This window comes from Gaeumannomyces tritici (assembly GCF_000145635.1).
Source record: "Gaeumannomyces tritici R3-111a-1 unplaced genomic scaffold supercont2.4, whole genome shotgun sequence".
Taxonomy (NCBI): domain Eukaryota; kingdom Fungi; phylum Ascomycota; class Sordariomycetes; order Magnaporthales; family Magnaporthaceae; genus Gaeumannomyces; species Gaeumannomyces tritici.
Genome location: NW_008804548.1, coordinates 405363 through 420165, shown reverse-complemented (window position 1 = coordinate 420165; position 14803 = coordinate 405363). Strand labels below are relative to the sequence as shown.

At 59.3% G+C, this 14803-nt stretch overlaps 6 protein-coding genes across 6 annotated transcripts; 2 read left to right on the top strand and 4 right to left on the bottom strand.

The window, feature by feature from the left end:
* Positions 1 to 373: 373 nt before the first annotated feature.
* On the bottom strand, positions 374 to 1303 carry GGTG_07545 (hypothetical protein; the record flags this gene model as incomplete). The annotated part of the gene is made up of 1 exon (XM_009225369.1): positions 374 to 1303. The coding sequence occupies one exon, from the start codon at positions 1301 to 1303 to the stop codon at positions 374 to 376; it is 930 nt and encodes a 309-aa protein (XP_009223633.1).
* Positions 1304 to 1795: 492 nt separating this feature from the next.
* On the bottom strand, positions 1796 to 5734 carry GGTG_07544 (niemann-Pick C1 protein; the record flags this gene model as incomplete). Its single annotated transcript, XM_009225368.1, has 2 exons — positions 1796 to 5374; positions 5450 to 5734. 2 exons carry the CDS (start codon positions 5732 to 5734, stop codon positions 1796 to 1798), a joined length of 3864 nt encoding a protein of 1287 aa, XP_009223632.1.
* A 588-nt stretch (positions 5735 to 6322) lies between these two features.
* Positions 6323 to 8102, bottom strand: GGTG_07543 (hypothetical protein). The gene is made up of 3 exons (XM_009225367.1): positions 6990 to 8102; positions 6837 to 6921; positions 6323 to 6759 (listed from the first exon to the last, which is right to left on the bottom strand). Exons 1-3 carry the CDS (start codon positions 7750 to 7752, stop codon positions 6417 to 6419), a joined length of 1191 nt encoding a protein of 396 aa, XP_009223631.1. The 5' UTR covers positions 7753 to 8102; the 3' UTR covers positions 6323 to 6416.
* A 412-nt stretch (positions 8103 to 8514) lies between these two features.
* GGTG_07542 (hypothetical protein) lies at positions 8515 to 9993 on the bottom strand (the record flags this gene model as incomplete). Its single annotated transcript, XM_009225366.1, has 2 exons — positions 8515 to 9852; positions 9931 to 9993. The coding sequence occupies 2 exons, from the start codon at positions 9991 to 9993 to the stop codon at positions 8515 to 8517; spliced, it is 1401 nt and encodes a 466-aa protein (XP_009223630.1).
* Positions 9994 to 10451: 458 nt separating this feature from the next.
* On the top strand, positions 10452 to 12882 carry GGTG_07541 (hypothetical protein). The gene is made up of 3 exons (XM_009225365.1): positions 10452 to 11744; positions 11844 to 11960; positions 12043 to 12882. Exons 1-3 carry the CDS (start codon positions 11530 to 11532, stop codon positions 12512 to 12514), a joined length of 804 nt encoding a protein of 267 aa, XP_009223629.1. The 5' UTR covers positions 10452 to 11529; the 3' UTR covers positions 12515 to 12882.
* Positions 12883 to 13179: 297 nt separating this feature from the next.
* On the top strand, positions 13180 to 14680 carry GGTG_07540 (hypothetical protein; the record flags this gene model as incomplete). Its single annotated transcript, XM_009225364.1, has 1 exon — positions 13180 to 14680. One exon carries the CDS (start codon positions 13180 to 13182, stop codon positions 14659 to 14661), a length of 1482 nt encoding a protein of 493 aa, XP_009223628.1. The 3' UTR covers positions 14662 to 14680.
* Positions 14681 to 14803: the final 123 nt, after the last annotated feature.

Sequence of the window (14803 nt, the reverse complement as noted above, 5' to 3'; positions counted from 1 at the left end):
TAGGGGAGAGCGGACGGGATCCCGTATATTCCAGTGGGTATGGTCGTATGTACCAGTCGTAGCCTGTCCGTTTGCTTGTATCGTCACGACGTCAGGGGAATATAAAATAGGGGAAAATAAAAATCCAAAATCGCTTCCGTCTCTGTATTTATTCCATCGACTTTCCACTGCTGCCAAGACATTAAAGCAGTAATCCTACATCCAGAAATAATGCTCCCCTCTCCTCCTTGGCTCCCCCTTGACCGTAGCAACCTATTTATATACTGATTTCAAGACGCTGGAATATGTGATATCGAATGCAACCCAATACTGAAAACATGATAGGAAAAAGGGAATTCAGCATGGGACAGTTCGCCCGAGACAGTCGCGGCCATCACCAACCGATACTCTCCGCCCCCCCGAGCCATTCGTGATATGCCTCACGGCCAACCCAAACAAAGCGGCCGCTGTCAAAATCGCCGAGCGGGTCGACCCCTCTCCAGTACCTCGTATGTTCCATTGTCACGACGAGGCATCGGAGGCGAGGGACGGACATGAGGGTAAAGTACGTCCAGCGATCCGCCTTGCCGATATAGTGGATCGGCTTCTTTCTCCATGAAGGCGCTTGATCGTGCCAATAAATCATCAACGGGACCCTGGGCCGCCGCCGCACCTTGAGGATCGTGCCGAACACGGTCGATATCCTCCCCTGCCAGACGCGATGTCTTCTCCAGATGAGCCCGTGTCTGCGTTCGATGAAGCTGGCGACACGTCCAAAGTCCGTTGCCGAGACCCGTCGAAATGAAGGCAGAAGCGAGATGTCGTCAGCCGTGACCTTTCCCTTGAGAGCTTTTCTCATCCCAGCCGCCAAAACTTTGCTTTGAGTACGATTCGAGGGGGCCGTCCAGGGTTCGTCAGGGGCCTCAATCGTGGTCGTGTCGCTTTCTACATCGCTTTCCGTGTTATCTAGTGGTGGACGGCTCTCGTTCGGTTTCGATTTCGAGTTCTGGTCCCAGGCCACCATGGTGACGCGTTTTCTCTTCGGCCTTGCCCTGACCTGTGCACGATCTCCAGGCTGCTTCAACGGGGGAGGTGACGTGCTAGGAATAAAGATCTCCTCCGCCCTTGCTCTCCTCGGTTCCGTTGACGTTCCGGCGTCCCCTGTGCTCCCAGTTGCTTGGAGGTCTTTAAAGGGAGGGGAGGGGATTGTGTCACCGGCAGAAGACCGTACCTCGTTGGAGTTGGTAGAAATAACACTTGGCTCTGGCCCAACTGGATCTATCAATGGTTCCGACGGCTCCAGTGGTATTCGTGGTTTCTTCATGGATCTTGATGGCGGCGACCTGGGTCTAGATATGCGCCGTGTCTGCCCTTGAAGCTTCGGCGGCGGCACTCGTGGGTCTGGCAGTGCTGACAAGGTGTCTAAGCTCGCTTCTGGTTTTGTTTCAGGGTTCCGTGAGGGCGTCAGGGGGGGTTGTGGCTCGAGGGGATTCGACGATGCTTCCCTCTCCAGCGGGGGAACGAGGGGTTGCGCCGTCCGAGGCCCGCCTCGCACCCGCCGTCGCAAACTTCCGGATGTGTGCTCAAGAGTTGATGTGTGCCCACGGCTTCCAGCAAAATAGTCTCCTTCACATCCCACGATGGCCCCGTCTTTTTCATCCTCGCCATCACATCCGCTCTCACCGGTTAACTCACCTACATCTCTCCTAGCCCTCCTTGGCCCCATGATAACATTGCCATGACCACCCTAGCTACCCTCCCCTTCATTCTGGCTTCCGCTCCCAGAACCACCACCCTCGAAGCCCTCATGGGCCTCCTAGTCCTCGTCTTCCGAGTCGGAATAGTTGTCGAGGGTAGCTCGGTATCGTCGCGAGGCCAGATCCTCTTCGAGACCTCCGATACTCTCGGGGTCGACGTAGCCGCTACCGCCAGCAATACTGAGGGCAACGGGCAGGAAGACCAGCGCGTGCGTCGAAGCAAAGAGCACAAGAGCGACCCACACGCGGAAGTAGTAGATCTCGAAGATCTTGGAGCGCGTGAAAGCGAGCACGCACACTCCCAGCAGCTTCGTGAGGGTAATGCCCGAGAAGACGGACGAGCCGACGTTTGCGAGGGCGGTCCAGGCCCGCGCATCTCTGCCTCGGAACCGATTCTTGGCACGCTCCATGAAGGTGCGCGACGGGAACATGAAGGCGCGCGCGATGTGGACGCAGAACTCGACCGCGATACCAACGCAAATGATGAGGTTGACCAGGGATACGGCGTTGAGCGAGACTCCCATAACCGCCATGGCGCCGACAATGTCCACAATGGCCATGAGGACCGTCACCGTCACAACGGCGGCCGTGAGGAAAGATCCGAGAAGGGCTGACGAGATGACGAAGATCATGGCAAGTGCCGAGCCGAGCAGTGTGACAGTGAGGTTGACGATGCTGGCATACTGGTCGAAAAAGATGTAGAACACGCTGTAAGGGAAGACTTCGGCGCCGATCTTCTCGCTGACCTCGGAGGCGATCCGACGCGCAGACGCGTAGGCGTTGATGAAGTCATCCTGGCTGCGCAGCGGCGTGTGCATTGTCCTAAAGTGGGTTGCTGGAATCGTCTTCTTCTCGGAATCGACCACGACGGCGTTGCCATAGGCTGCCTGTCCGCCGAGAGGGCAGCTCTCTGTGGTCGGGGAGTTGAGGAACATTTCGAGGTAGTGCACAAACTCCTCACCCTCGGGCATGCCCGACATGGTGATGCTCCATGGCGGGTTCCTGTTGGCGAAGCAAGCCTTTTTGTTCTCCATGCAGCACATCTTGCCCTGATCCGCGTCACCCTGCTCCGGGTCCAGCCACAGGAAGAAGTCGTCAATCCAGCTGGCAGTAGGTGAAGCGATGTACGAAGTCTCGGGCCGCTTGCGCTCCTGCTCGAGGATGTTGGACAAGGACATCTCGTTGCAAGTCGTAAACCTAGCGCAGATCTCCTGCTGATGGGCACGCTGTGTGAAGTTGGACTCCCTGGTGACGAAGTAAACGGGCGGACCAGACTCGAAGTAGTCGTACAGGTCATTGAAGTAGGGAATCAAGTACGAGTCGTCTGGGATCGCAACGCGTTGGTCCAGCCCCAGCTTCACCTCGGGCATGAGGGAGACGCCAGCGGTAAACAGCCCAAGGAACACAACGACAACAGCCGTCTTCACCTTCTTGCCGAGCAAGGCCGGTGCGTAGTGCTTGCCGATGAACCGCTGCAGCATGCTCTCCTGGGGCGTCTCGTGGTACCTAGGACCGAGGCTGCCGTTGCCGTTGAGATGGATGCGGGCCGACTTGAGCTGGATGAAGGGGAAGAGATCCATGCGGCAATCCTCGACGCGGTGTTGGTTGAGGGTCAGGACCGACACAAACATGGTGACCTGGAGAAGCGCATTGATGAAGACGGCGCCTGCGGCGTAGATGGCAAAGTTTCTCACGGCGGGCATGCCGACAAAGGCGCCGAGCGCAAACGACGCCGTCTCGGTCACGGCCGAGAAGAGGATGGACGGACCCATCCGCCCGAGAGCCTTGGAAATGCGCAACTCCACATCGAGGTCGGGGTGGCTGACATTCACCCGCTCAAACTCGTGGACGATGAGGAAGATATTGTCCACGCCAACGGCAAGAACGATGAAGGGAATGACGTCGACAATGATCAGGGTGACCTTCAGCCCGAACCAGGAGAATAGCCCGATGGACGCCAGGATCGACATGAGCACGATCATGATGCCGATGATGCCGAGCCCGAATTTGGACTGCACAAAGAAGAGGGACTTGTTGCGGAAGAACTCGCCCAGACTAAGGGTGGTCGACCCCAGGGCGATGGAGGCATACAGGAACATGACGATGTAGCTGACTACAATAATCTTGGCGTCGGTGTTGGTCGACTTGTTGAGCTCCTGCTCGAGGCTGATCTCGGTCGAGAAGGACAACCTCAGGCCCCGTTTAGCAGCCTCGTCCTGCAGGGCGAGAAGGCGGTCTTTGAGAGACTCCTCAAAGTCCATGGCACGCGAGACTTCAGAGCTGCCCTCGGGGAAGTTGTTGAGCACCCAGGTGACAGTCATGGCCGGCGCGGCAGCGACATTGGCAACGTCTCCGTACCCTCCCAGGATCATGCCGGGCTCGATGGGCTGGCCAAAGTCGGGTCGGCAACTGACGGGTGATTCGGCGCAGTTGCGGAGATCCCCCTGCCACGTCTCCTTGTCCACAAGGTCGGCATCATTCCCGAAATAGGCAGCCACCGACTGAACGACGCACGCGGAACCAGTCGGCTTGAAGCAGACGTCCTGAAGCTGAGCACCAAACTTGGGGCCCTTAAGCTGCTTGATGTTGTTCTCAACGCCGATCCACCAGGTGAGTGTCTCATGGCTGAGCACGGGTCCAGGACCAGACGGCAGCGTGTCGTTGACGAGGAACACCTTGTTGGCACGATAAAAGGGGCCAAAATTCTCGTCGAAGAAAGCCTTCTCCTGGGCCGCCGCAGAGGTCGGGCTGACCCACAGCCGTGCAGGGTCCTTTTCGATGTCGAACTTGAAGAGGCCAATCGAGAGAAGGGCGACAACGATAAGGCTGCTGATTATGGTGATTCCAGGGAACCGGGCCGCCGTGTGGCCGAGCTTGCTAAAGGCCGTGTCGCACCACGAGTTGAGCGGGTAGTTCTTCTGGGGTTGGTCAAGCATGGCGTTGTTCTGCACAAGATCACCCTCGTCTTCGTCGTCGCTCGCCGTAGTATCCTGAAGCAGCCTAAGCCTCTCTCGGCGGCGCTCGTTATGCTTCTTGAGAAAGGAGCCTCCCACGGTGGCGGCGACCGAGGCAAAGAGCAGCACGCTGTAGACGAAGATGGCGCCGAAAGAGAGACACGGGAGAGCCCCGACGCGGCAGGAACCGGCATCCTCAACGTCGGGAAGCGCGGGGCAAACGTCGGGGCAGTCGACACAGGCGCAGCGGAAGTCCGGGTCGTCGTCGTTGCACCGCTTGGGGGTCATATCCCTGGGAGACATGCCGGGCTGGCTATATGATTGCGGGAAGTTGATCTGGAACGGCGAGCCGATGGCCTTCTCGTCGCCGAGAAACTTGAGCATCTGCGTATAGTTCTTGGCTCCACCGCCGATAAAGTCCATGGCTTTGGAGTTGGAGGCTCCAAACTTGACATCCTTGCAGCTGCTGTACAAGCCGCTGCCGTACGTTTGCGATACCAGCTGGTCGACCTCCCGCACTTGCAGCTTGCCGCTCTTTTCTTCCGCCCTAGTCACGTTGATAAACAGCGACTGGTCAGGGGAACATGTAAAAGTGCAAAAGAGGTTGTAGAAGTTTTCCTTGCAGGCTGGACACGAGGAGATGATCTGGCGGGGCGTTGAGAGTTCTGATTTCAGGGATTTCAACTGTTCGTCCAGAGAAGGTCAGTAAGGTCGGGGTGGACGCTACCAGCAGCAGAGCTTCACTAAACACCAACCTACCTGATCTGAGCTGCAGCAGACATTTCCAGTCTGCCACTTGGGCCCGCAGAGCTCGACCAGCTCTTTCCGGAAATCGGCATCAGGTTCCGTGGCAGCGCCATTGTCGACGCAGGGGAGCTCCTTGCCGAACCAGGACTTCTTGCCGCAGTGGCCTCGCATGGCACAGCGGCCGGCTTCGTGTGTGGGCGTCCATGCCGTCGAATCCTGGGCATGGGCGGCTCCGACCGTCTCTAGACCAGCTAGTAGGAGCGCGGTGCCCGCAACGACTTTGGGGAGTCTTGCCATCGGGATTGGCGGGAGGCAACCCGATGCCTCGAGGGCGATGCCTGCAGACGCTGGTGTTGGGCGCGATGAGCGAGCGCGTCGATAGAGTATGGTGATGCGATTGGGAGGCGGATTGGCGACGGTTACGGTGCTGGGCAGACAGCACGCGATGCGATGGAGAGACGACAGGAATCAAGAGAATGGCGGGAGGCTGTAATGCTGTTGTCGGCTGAATGAGGTGAGCGATGGGTGGCGGGCGTGGTTCTGTCAATCGTTGGGAGCAATCGTTAGGGGCTCGGCCCGCGCGCGAGGTGCGACGCTGCAAATGTCGATGACGACGCTGACTCTTGGGCGCTTGCAGTACTCGCGGGCGCGGGAGGTGGGCGGCCACGCTCTCGGCAAGCTCGGGCTGGTCCCAGCTTCCGTGCCTGTATCATGTGAGGGACAGGCACAGGTGGGATGCTGGCTCCACTGGCGTGTCGCGTCGTGGTTGGCTGGGGGTACAGAACATGGCACGTGCCTTCCATGGTTCCTTGTTCCTGGACAGCAGATCTTGGCGAGATGTGCAGGCGTGGCTGGGACTGAGCGCTAGCGCCGGCCAAAAAGGTGCCTGGAATTGGAAAGGGGGCAGTGAATGAAGCACAAAAGGAAAGAAGGATCAAATTCCATGAGATACACATTCTAGACTGATGCAGCAATCTGGTTACACCTTTCCATCCACCCACCCCGCCGCCGCAACCTTGAGCGGCACCTTCATGAACCGATCGCCACCCTCCGTCTTCCAGGGCAGGTGCCCGCCGCGGACGTTGAATTGCAGCGCCTGGTGAAGCAGTCGCGGCTCCCCCAGCCCGGCGTCCCTCTTGGCCCTCCAGTCGACGAACTGGTCCTCGGGCGTGTCCTGTCGGAGGTGCTTGTTCCGCGACCGCTGCTCGGCCACGGTGGTGCACGCCTGCGGCCCGCGCGGCGAGTCCGGGGGGACGTAGTCATGGCCCGTGTAGATGCGGAACGCGTCGGGGAGCGAGAAGAGCTTTTGGGCCGAGGCGTAGCTGCTGTGGCGTGAGTATGGCTGTGCGACGGCAGGAGAAACAAAAAGAGTACCTAGTGGGGGGGTGTCTGGACATACAGCTGGTGGACGTCGCCCGAGGGGAAATCACAGCGGGCAGTGCCGACGTCGGTGTTGAAGAGGGAGTCGCCGCAAAATACGTTTGCTTTTCCGCGTCTGTCAGCAACATACACACTGATAGAACACGGTTATCCGGGCGCGGCTCATACGTACAGCCCACAAGATAACCCAGGTGGTCCGGCGTGTGTCCTGGAAGATGCATCACCTTGACCTCGAGCCGTCCGACCCTCAGGACCTCGTCGTCCTCGAGCAGGCGGTCGAAAGCAGCCCTGTATTCTGGGCCTTCGATGCCGTAGCGCTTCGCGAACCGCTCCTGCACGCCCACGATGCGCTTGCCGATGCAGATGCCGGCCTTCTTGTTGCCCATGGCCTCCAGGCGATGCTGCAGGTAGGCGGCGGCCGTCAGGTGGTCGGCGTGCGCGTGCGTCTCGAGCAGCCACTCAACCGTGTAGCCCTGCTCCTCGGCCGTGGCGAGGAGACCGTCGGCGGTTGTGGTGGAGACGGCGTTGCGGGCAAGATCATAGTCGAGAACCGGATCAATGATCACGGCGGCCTTGGTGGTCGGGTCGGCTACAATGTACTGCCATGTTGACGTCTGCGGCTCAAAGACCGAGTGGATGATGGGCTCGTTGATGGTTGCCATTGTGGAGTTGCCTTTAGTTATGTCGAAGGGCTGGTGTTTGAGGATGCTTGACGAGTGGAATGTCCTCCGGACTGTCGAGGCTTTGGTCAAGCGGAAACCACCAGGGGCAACGATGGCGCGTGCTCCCCCTTTTATCATCATGTTCGCAGGTCCCCGGGTTAGAACCAGGGACCTGGGAGCTCCGAATGCGATCGGGCGTATTGCAAGCATTGTGTGGTGCGGGTGGGATGTGAAGTCGGCATCATAGGCGACAACGGGGAACGCAGTCAGCATCTATTATTATGGCAGCTCCCTAATAAATACCGAATCACCGGCCTTGCACAGAACGAACGGGTCTGCCAGGTTCCGGGCGAGGGGTCGGTGACCAGTTATGAGATCGGGGACCACCAGTTCAGTAACCGTACGACCCAGGTAAAAAGCCCGTTGAGGTCCCCGAGATGGCATCGGACAATCTCACGTGGAACTGAGTACTGACTTCAAGTATGGACCTCGAAATCCCGGGCCGCCCGCGAGGGAATCGGCGAGGTCGGGAACTGCGGCTGTCGGTCGGCAAAAATGGGGCAGGGATTCGCCGGCTGACAACGGGCCGAACCTGGGACAGGGCCGATTCCCGTAGCTGCGTCCCATCCACTGCCGAGAGTCAGGCGACAGGCGCATGAATTACAACACGGGAGGGGGAGGTCGAGCAATATCGCCTGACAGGAACAAGAAGCGTCCCGTTTCATTCCGACGAAGCCTTACAGTTGTTCGGGCGTTAAAAAAATGCACGGGATTCGCAGGTCAAATCCGTAAAACAGAGCAGACGGTCTATCCTAAACATGTATCCTTCATCCAGGATTCGGATATGTTTCCAGAAAACGGTCGTGTTGTCCACACAAATGTCCAATCCATAAACTCATAAAGTCGTCAAACATATGCAGATAGAGTTCGCTGGTACGTTCCAGGTACCAACAAAAGGGAACGGGTATTCGCGACGCCTCTGCAGATCCAGGAAATAACGAAATCCAACAGAATGAAATACGACACCCTACCTTCTTAGTTCTTGCGACCAGTCACGACATACTCGCCCGTCCGCGCCTCGGCGATCCACCCATCCCGCGCGAGAGCGACGCCGACAGCTTTGCGCAGGCGCGAGACCCCGCCGACGCTGTGCTTGCCGGCGCCTGTGACGACGTACAACGGCTCCCTCTTGGCCGTGACCCCCCGCGACACGGCCTCGCGGTCGCCGACGGCGCGCCACCACTCGCGGGTGCGCTCGAGCGCGATCTCGACGCCGGACCGGACCGTGACGCCGTGTAAGTCGACCCGGCCGGCCGTGCTCTGCCGGTTGACAAGGTCCTCGTGCTCGGCGCGCTCGATCGCCAGCGCCGACTCGACCAACGCGTGGCCCCGCTCCGCGTACACGACTGCCGCGGGCCGGTGAAGCGGGTTCGACTTGCCGTGCCGCCAAGCCGCGTGAGCCTGGTTGAACGATTCAAGCGCTGCGTCGCGCAGCGACGTTGAGTCGCCGCCCCCGATGGGAGACGTTGTCGCGGAGCGGCCGACCCGGGGGGGCTTCTTGCGCTTGACCACCTCTTGCCATGCCGAGGGATCTGGAGGCCGTGCGATCTGCGTGCTTGCCGGTGGAGCGGTGGCCGATCTGGATGGTGACGTGAATGAGATGGGACTCATCAATGATGGGCGGCCGGCAGATGGGGCGGCAGATGGGGCGGCAGAAGTGACGCCATCCGGATCCTCCAAGCTAAGAGGCGCTAGGCTGTACTGCAGCTCGAGCCGGTGCTTGTTACTGGAACTCTCGGGCTGTGCTGCCTTCTTGTTCTTTTTGCCCCTCCTACGGCGCCCAGGACTCGACTGCTCCGGTGAAAAGGCTGCGTCGATGGTACCCCTTTGTCTCTGGCCGGTCTCGTCGAGATACTGAATGGTGAGCAGGGCGGCCAAGGCTTTATCGAAGTCGCCCGATGCCCTCTTCAGCTCAAACGAGACATCAAAAGGCTTGATTTCCGGAAACATGGCGTATAAGGCGGGCAGCTTCTCGTCGTCGGGCATTTCTTCCACTCCCAATCCTAGCCCATCAAGAACATCAGCCGACAGCGGCTCGGATGCGCTGTCTGACATGGAAGGCGAGAGGGACCGCTCCCCGTCCGTGAAGACGGACGGGTCCGTCGCATCGCGCTGGGTACCCTTCTGTGATTCCGACGGCACTGGGTCATCGGCGACGCCGCTGGGGTTGAAGTCGCATGATTCCTCGACCCATGCGCTCTCGGCAAGGATCGCAAGGGTGCTCCTGGCGGTCTCGATGTTTGCGGCGAGGTCGTCGTAGTCGCCTAGAATGGCGAGGATGACGCTCTCGTCGAGGAACGGGCGGAACTCGTCCTGGCAATGGCCCAAGTCAGCTGGAGCTATGTCCCTTTTCCATTACTGGAAGCAAGGGGTAAGCGGGCAGGTGCGTACCAGCAGCACCTGCGAGGGCGGGGGCCCATCTGGCTGTGCGGCGGTCGCGCTGGCCGCCACCATGTCCAAAAAACGAGTCACCCCTCTTACGTCGGTGGAAGGAGCAAGGGCGGAGATTGGAAAACAAGGCGCACACGGACTAATCAAGAATCAGGAGGTGCAAGGAGAGCAAGGTGAAGAAGTTTAGCAGTTGTGCGAGCGCGATACATGGTCGTAGGATGCTGGGTCAGGAAATGCTGGTGTTGGGGCCAAAGTCCAAAAGTCCAAGGCCATAGATCATAGCAAAGTCGGGCGGATGAGGGATCAGGCAGGGCAACAGGAATTGCGTTCCTGCCTTTCTCAAGTTGCGCCCGCATGCGCCTGTGCCCAAGCACAGGAAGCGCCACGACTCTATTGGGTGGCTGCCAGGGGGAACTCTTGAGTCAGCAGCCGGAGGGCCTACAGCAGGCTGGATTTGGGCCGTCACATGATGTCGTCCATGCACGCTCCCGCAACCTGCCCAACAACAGCCGTGGCCAGACCAACGCTTTGACCATCAACCACCAAGAACCGCCTAAACTTTACGATTTAAAGTTCGACGATTGCAATTGAAATGAGAGACTCTATGTACCTGCCGGCTCTTCTCGACGCCTTCGACGGCCAAATGCGAAATACGGTGTCCCCCTGCAGATGGCAGCGCCGATCTCGGGCCTGTGCGATCCCAGAAACGGCGTTGCCTGGCTTGGACGGCGTGTAGCCTCAGATCGCTCCCATCTCCCACCTCCTGCTGGGCTGTTGGCTGTCTCGCTGTCGGGCCTTTGTTTGTGCTCAAGTGGGAAAAGCGGCCTCGCACCCGTTGGATCTTCGCGAGGCGTACCCAGCGGCTGCCTCGCACCCTGGTCTGGCATTCTTCTGCCATTGGCTTCCCAGAGACGCTACCGAGTGGCAAACACCTCTGGCACACTCGACAGTCGTGTGCATCAGGCTTCCCTGCACGGATTGGGTACCCGCATGTCGGTGTCCTTGTCCGACATGAAAACGCTCTGGCTCCCTTCTGCCCAGGACTAGACTAAATCTCCGTGTGCTATTTTGGTGTCCCCCATCACTGCCAGCGCACCTGTGCGTGACCAGACTCTGTGGCCAGGGATCCAGCAGAGCAGCCCCGCTGCCCTTCAGCCGCATCATCTCTTTGACGCCAGCCGCAGCCTAGCCCTCTTCCTCCCCCCTTGGCAAGATGAGCTTGTCTCCACCGTTGCTGATCTTTCACGCAATTCGGTGAGGGCATCGCGTCCTAGAGGACGAAATGTGCTATCCCAGCCAGGGGTGTGCACGGTCACGAAGATGGGCGGCTTTCAGCCCCTTGGCCGTGCAGCCAGTAGGATTTTCACGCGCCTCACCCTCCGTGGCAAGCTCTGAACGGCTAGGCTTCCCAAGGGCCCTCTGTTCCAACGCTACAGGCAACACGGACGAGGATATAGGGAGGGTCTTCTCCCACTTTGCACCCCGAGACCACTTCTTTCCCCGCCACGCCCGTCGTCCTACAGCACAACGAACCAGTGACCCCGCAAACAAGTCCGAACAAGTCACTCACCTGTGAACGCGGCAAACAACTCGATCAAGATGCTTAGGACCGTCGCACTCGTCTGCCTCGCTGCCGTTGGCGCACTCGCCGAGGACTCTTTCGACGAGCCCTCCCACGGCGTCGCCACGCTCTCCCAGCTCTTCGGCTCAGAGGGCTCGTCGCCTCTCCATATGCGCCAGTCGACGTCATGTGCTGCTGGAAAGGTCGTCTGCAACACCGGTTGCATGCCCAGCGGGTCCACCTGCTGTCCTGGGTAACTACAGCCTCGCCTCAGTCCCGCCTCGGTGCCGTCTCAGCCCGACGCCACCCAGCCGCATAACATGTTCTAACTTCCAGTTACAACGTTTACCAGGAGCGGTTTTTGTGACTCCGATCAGTACTGCACTACCCGAGGCACTTGCTGCCCGCTTGGCAAGACTTGCAAGCCGGCCACTAGTTGTGATCCTGGCTTTGAGCTTTGCAATGCCGCGTAAGTGGCATTATCTGAGATCGAATATATTTCAACGACGTCATTTTACACATTATGCTAACATCTGTCTCGCGACTATTAGCTGCATGCCCTCGGGTGGCGTCTGCTGTTCTTCGGGTGGCTACTGTGATGCAGGCAAAGTCTGCCTTGCCGGTAACAAGTGCGGCCCTGGAAGTGGAGGTAGCGGCAGCGGCAGCAGCACCACTGCCGGCGGCGGCAGTGGCAGTGGCAGCAGTCCATCGCTCAGCACCTCCCGTCGTACCACGCCGACCAGCTCAGCTTCGGCCGGTAGCGGCAGCAGCAGTGGCAGCGGTAGCGGCAGTGGCAGCGGTAGCGGCACCGGTTCCGATACCGGATTTGGCGCTCCTGCCAGCCCGACTCCGGCCGGCCCTGCCCCTCCGCCGGCGGGCTTCACCAACTCGCCCACCCTCCCGGTGCCAGGCCAGAACGGCGGTTCTTCGCAGAGCTCAGCCTTCCACCAGCGCCCCCTCGGCGGCGCCTCTTTACTCATCGCGGCGGGAACTGCCTATGCTGTCGTTGCTTTCTTTGGCTGATGGACTACCGAACTTCCCCAACGCACAGCCGTCGAGCCTCTGCATTGGAAGGATGGGCAACTTGCCACCAATCTATAGTAGCCACCCTATCTTTGATCAACACGTCACAATCGTCACTTAGCCTTTCTCTTCTGCGCGGCTCCCAGCCTCTCAAGTCACAGTCAACATCACCTACTTTCCCCAATGTGCCCTCTTCAACAGTTACGACAGATAGTCTTTGAGAATTAGTCACCGCAGCCTCTTTAGAATAAAATTCTTCTAATTCCTAGTTATCCATCGCTGCCGTCAATATGGCGCTCGGATTTACGAAAGTATACTACTTGCATACTTGGAATTGCCCAACTATGCTTTTATCTCGGAGACAAGTTTCACGAAATAGCAACGGAGATGGGACATTCTAGGTGAAAAGGCTACCGGAGATGGGGTCATGCTGGGCATTTAGCCCCGGCCTTTCCCTCCTTCCCAATGGATCAATCAGTCCGGCATACTATCCACCCACTACATAATTGCATTCTATTGTCATCAAGCACTGAATTGCTTTCATCGTTCTCCCATTCGGTTCCTTGCCTTCGACCAGAAATTCCAGCATCATCCAAGCCGTGGACCATATACCAGCCCCCTTATCCTCCAACCAGCAACCAACTCCAGCCACACCAATCAGCAACATGGCCGTCACTCTTCTCGACCTCCCCGCCACCATCATGGAGGGCATCGCCAAACTGCTGTGTCCCCATTGCCATCCCCGACCCAAAGAGAAGATCGAAAATCATTCCATTTGCTGCAGCCTTCGTTGTTGGGTCCCAGCGACGCTTGCGGATCGAAAAGGCCTGGCCAGCCTGTGTCGGGCAAACAAGGCCCTTCACGCCCTGGCGACGCGCTACCTATACCACCAACCACATCCCTGCGTGCTGGGGAATGTAAAGACCATGTCTCGCCTATACAGGACAATAACCTCGAGGCGCCCCGAGTTGGCCAAGTGCATCAAGTCGGTGAACGTCGAAATGCCCGGCAATGCTACCCAGACATTCGGAACCCAGGACGGCTCCAGGTTTCTCTACGCCAACCTTCCGGCCTTATTCGCCGCATCGTGTCCCGGCCTGGAGGAGCTCTGTGTCCGGCACATGACGGACACCGAGCTCATGACCGAAACCCTGCCGTCGCTGCCGTTCCCTCCCGCCGGCTCGCTGCCGAGGCTCCGTGCTCTGCATGTGTGTTCCTATGGGGCCGGCTTCATGGGCATCAAAGACCTGGTGCCCCTCCTGAGCACGGCGCCCGGCCTCACAAGCCTGTCCATCGACTCGCTGGTGGAGAAGGAGGTCTTGGAGCACGCCGACCTCCCCGTCATGGCCGACCTGCGCGAGCTCGCGCTCTTTTACTGCGAGCTCAACGTCCCGCTGCTCGACTTTGTGCTCCGCCGCTGCCCCGCGCTCGAGCGCCTGACTGTGCACGACCTGGTCTGCAACCGCGAGGATGCCCACCCGAGCGACGTCTGGCGGACCACGCCGCAGGCGCTGGCCGACACCATCGTCGACGCCGCGCCGGGCCTCCGGTTCCTGCGGCTCCGCCTCAAGCGCGACGCCTGGCCGGGCGCGCGCTGGAGCGACCGGTCGTTCTCGCGCGACGAACGCTTCCGCTCGCTCAAGGGGCTTCACCATCTCGAGGAGCTGAGGCTGGATTACGGGTCCATGTGGGCGCCGAGTACCATCTACTGGCCGGAGGAGGAGGAAGAGCACGAGGGCGAGCACGAGGACGGGGAGAGCCAGGACGGGCAAGGTTTTGGGGATCTCAACCCCGACACGGACGGCGATGACGACGATGATGGCGGCGAGGGCGAGGCGGAGGAGTACGAGGACGCCCTTGGCCAGTTCACCAACCTCCTCCCGCGGCCCATCCGCCTCGTGCACTGGGAGGGGATGGGCTTGCCGATACCGGCCGCCCTGAAGGCGCTGACCGAGCGCTGCGGCGACGAGTACCCCAGCCTCAAGGTCTTGCACGTTCATAGGAAGAAGTGCGAGCTGGAAGTGGTACCGACGTACAAGTTGCACGAGTATCTCCGCGATATCAAGGACGCCCTCGCCGGCGTCGACATTGAGCTTCGCCTCAAAGACTGGAGCTGGAAGTGGGGGAGGCCCCAGCCCGAAGCCTGATGTTTGTTGCCCGTTAGAGCCTTGTGAATGTGATTTCCTTTTGTTTTGGCTTGCGTTCTCGCCGAACGGCTCCAATTATGACCTGATTGTGGACTGTACCATGTCAAAATGGAATGGAGGTTGAAGCAAGACTGCAAGAAGA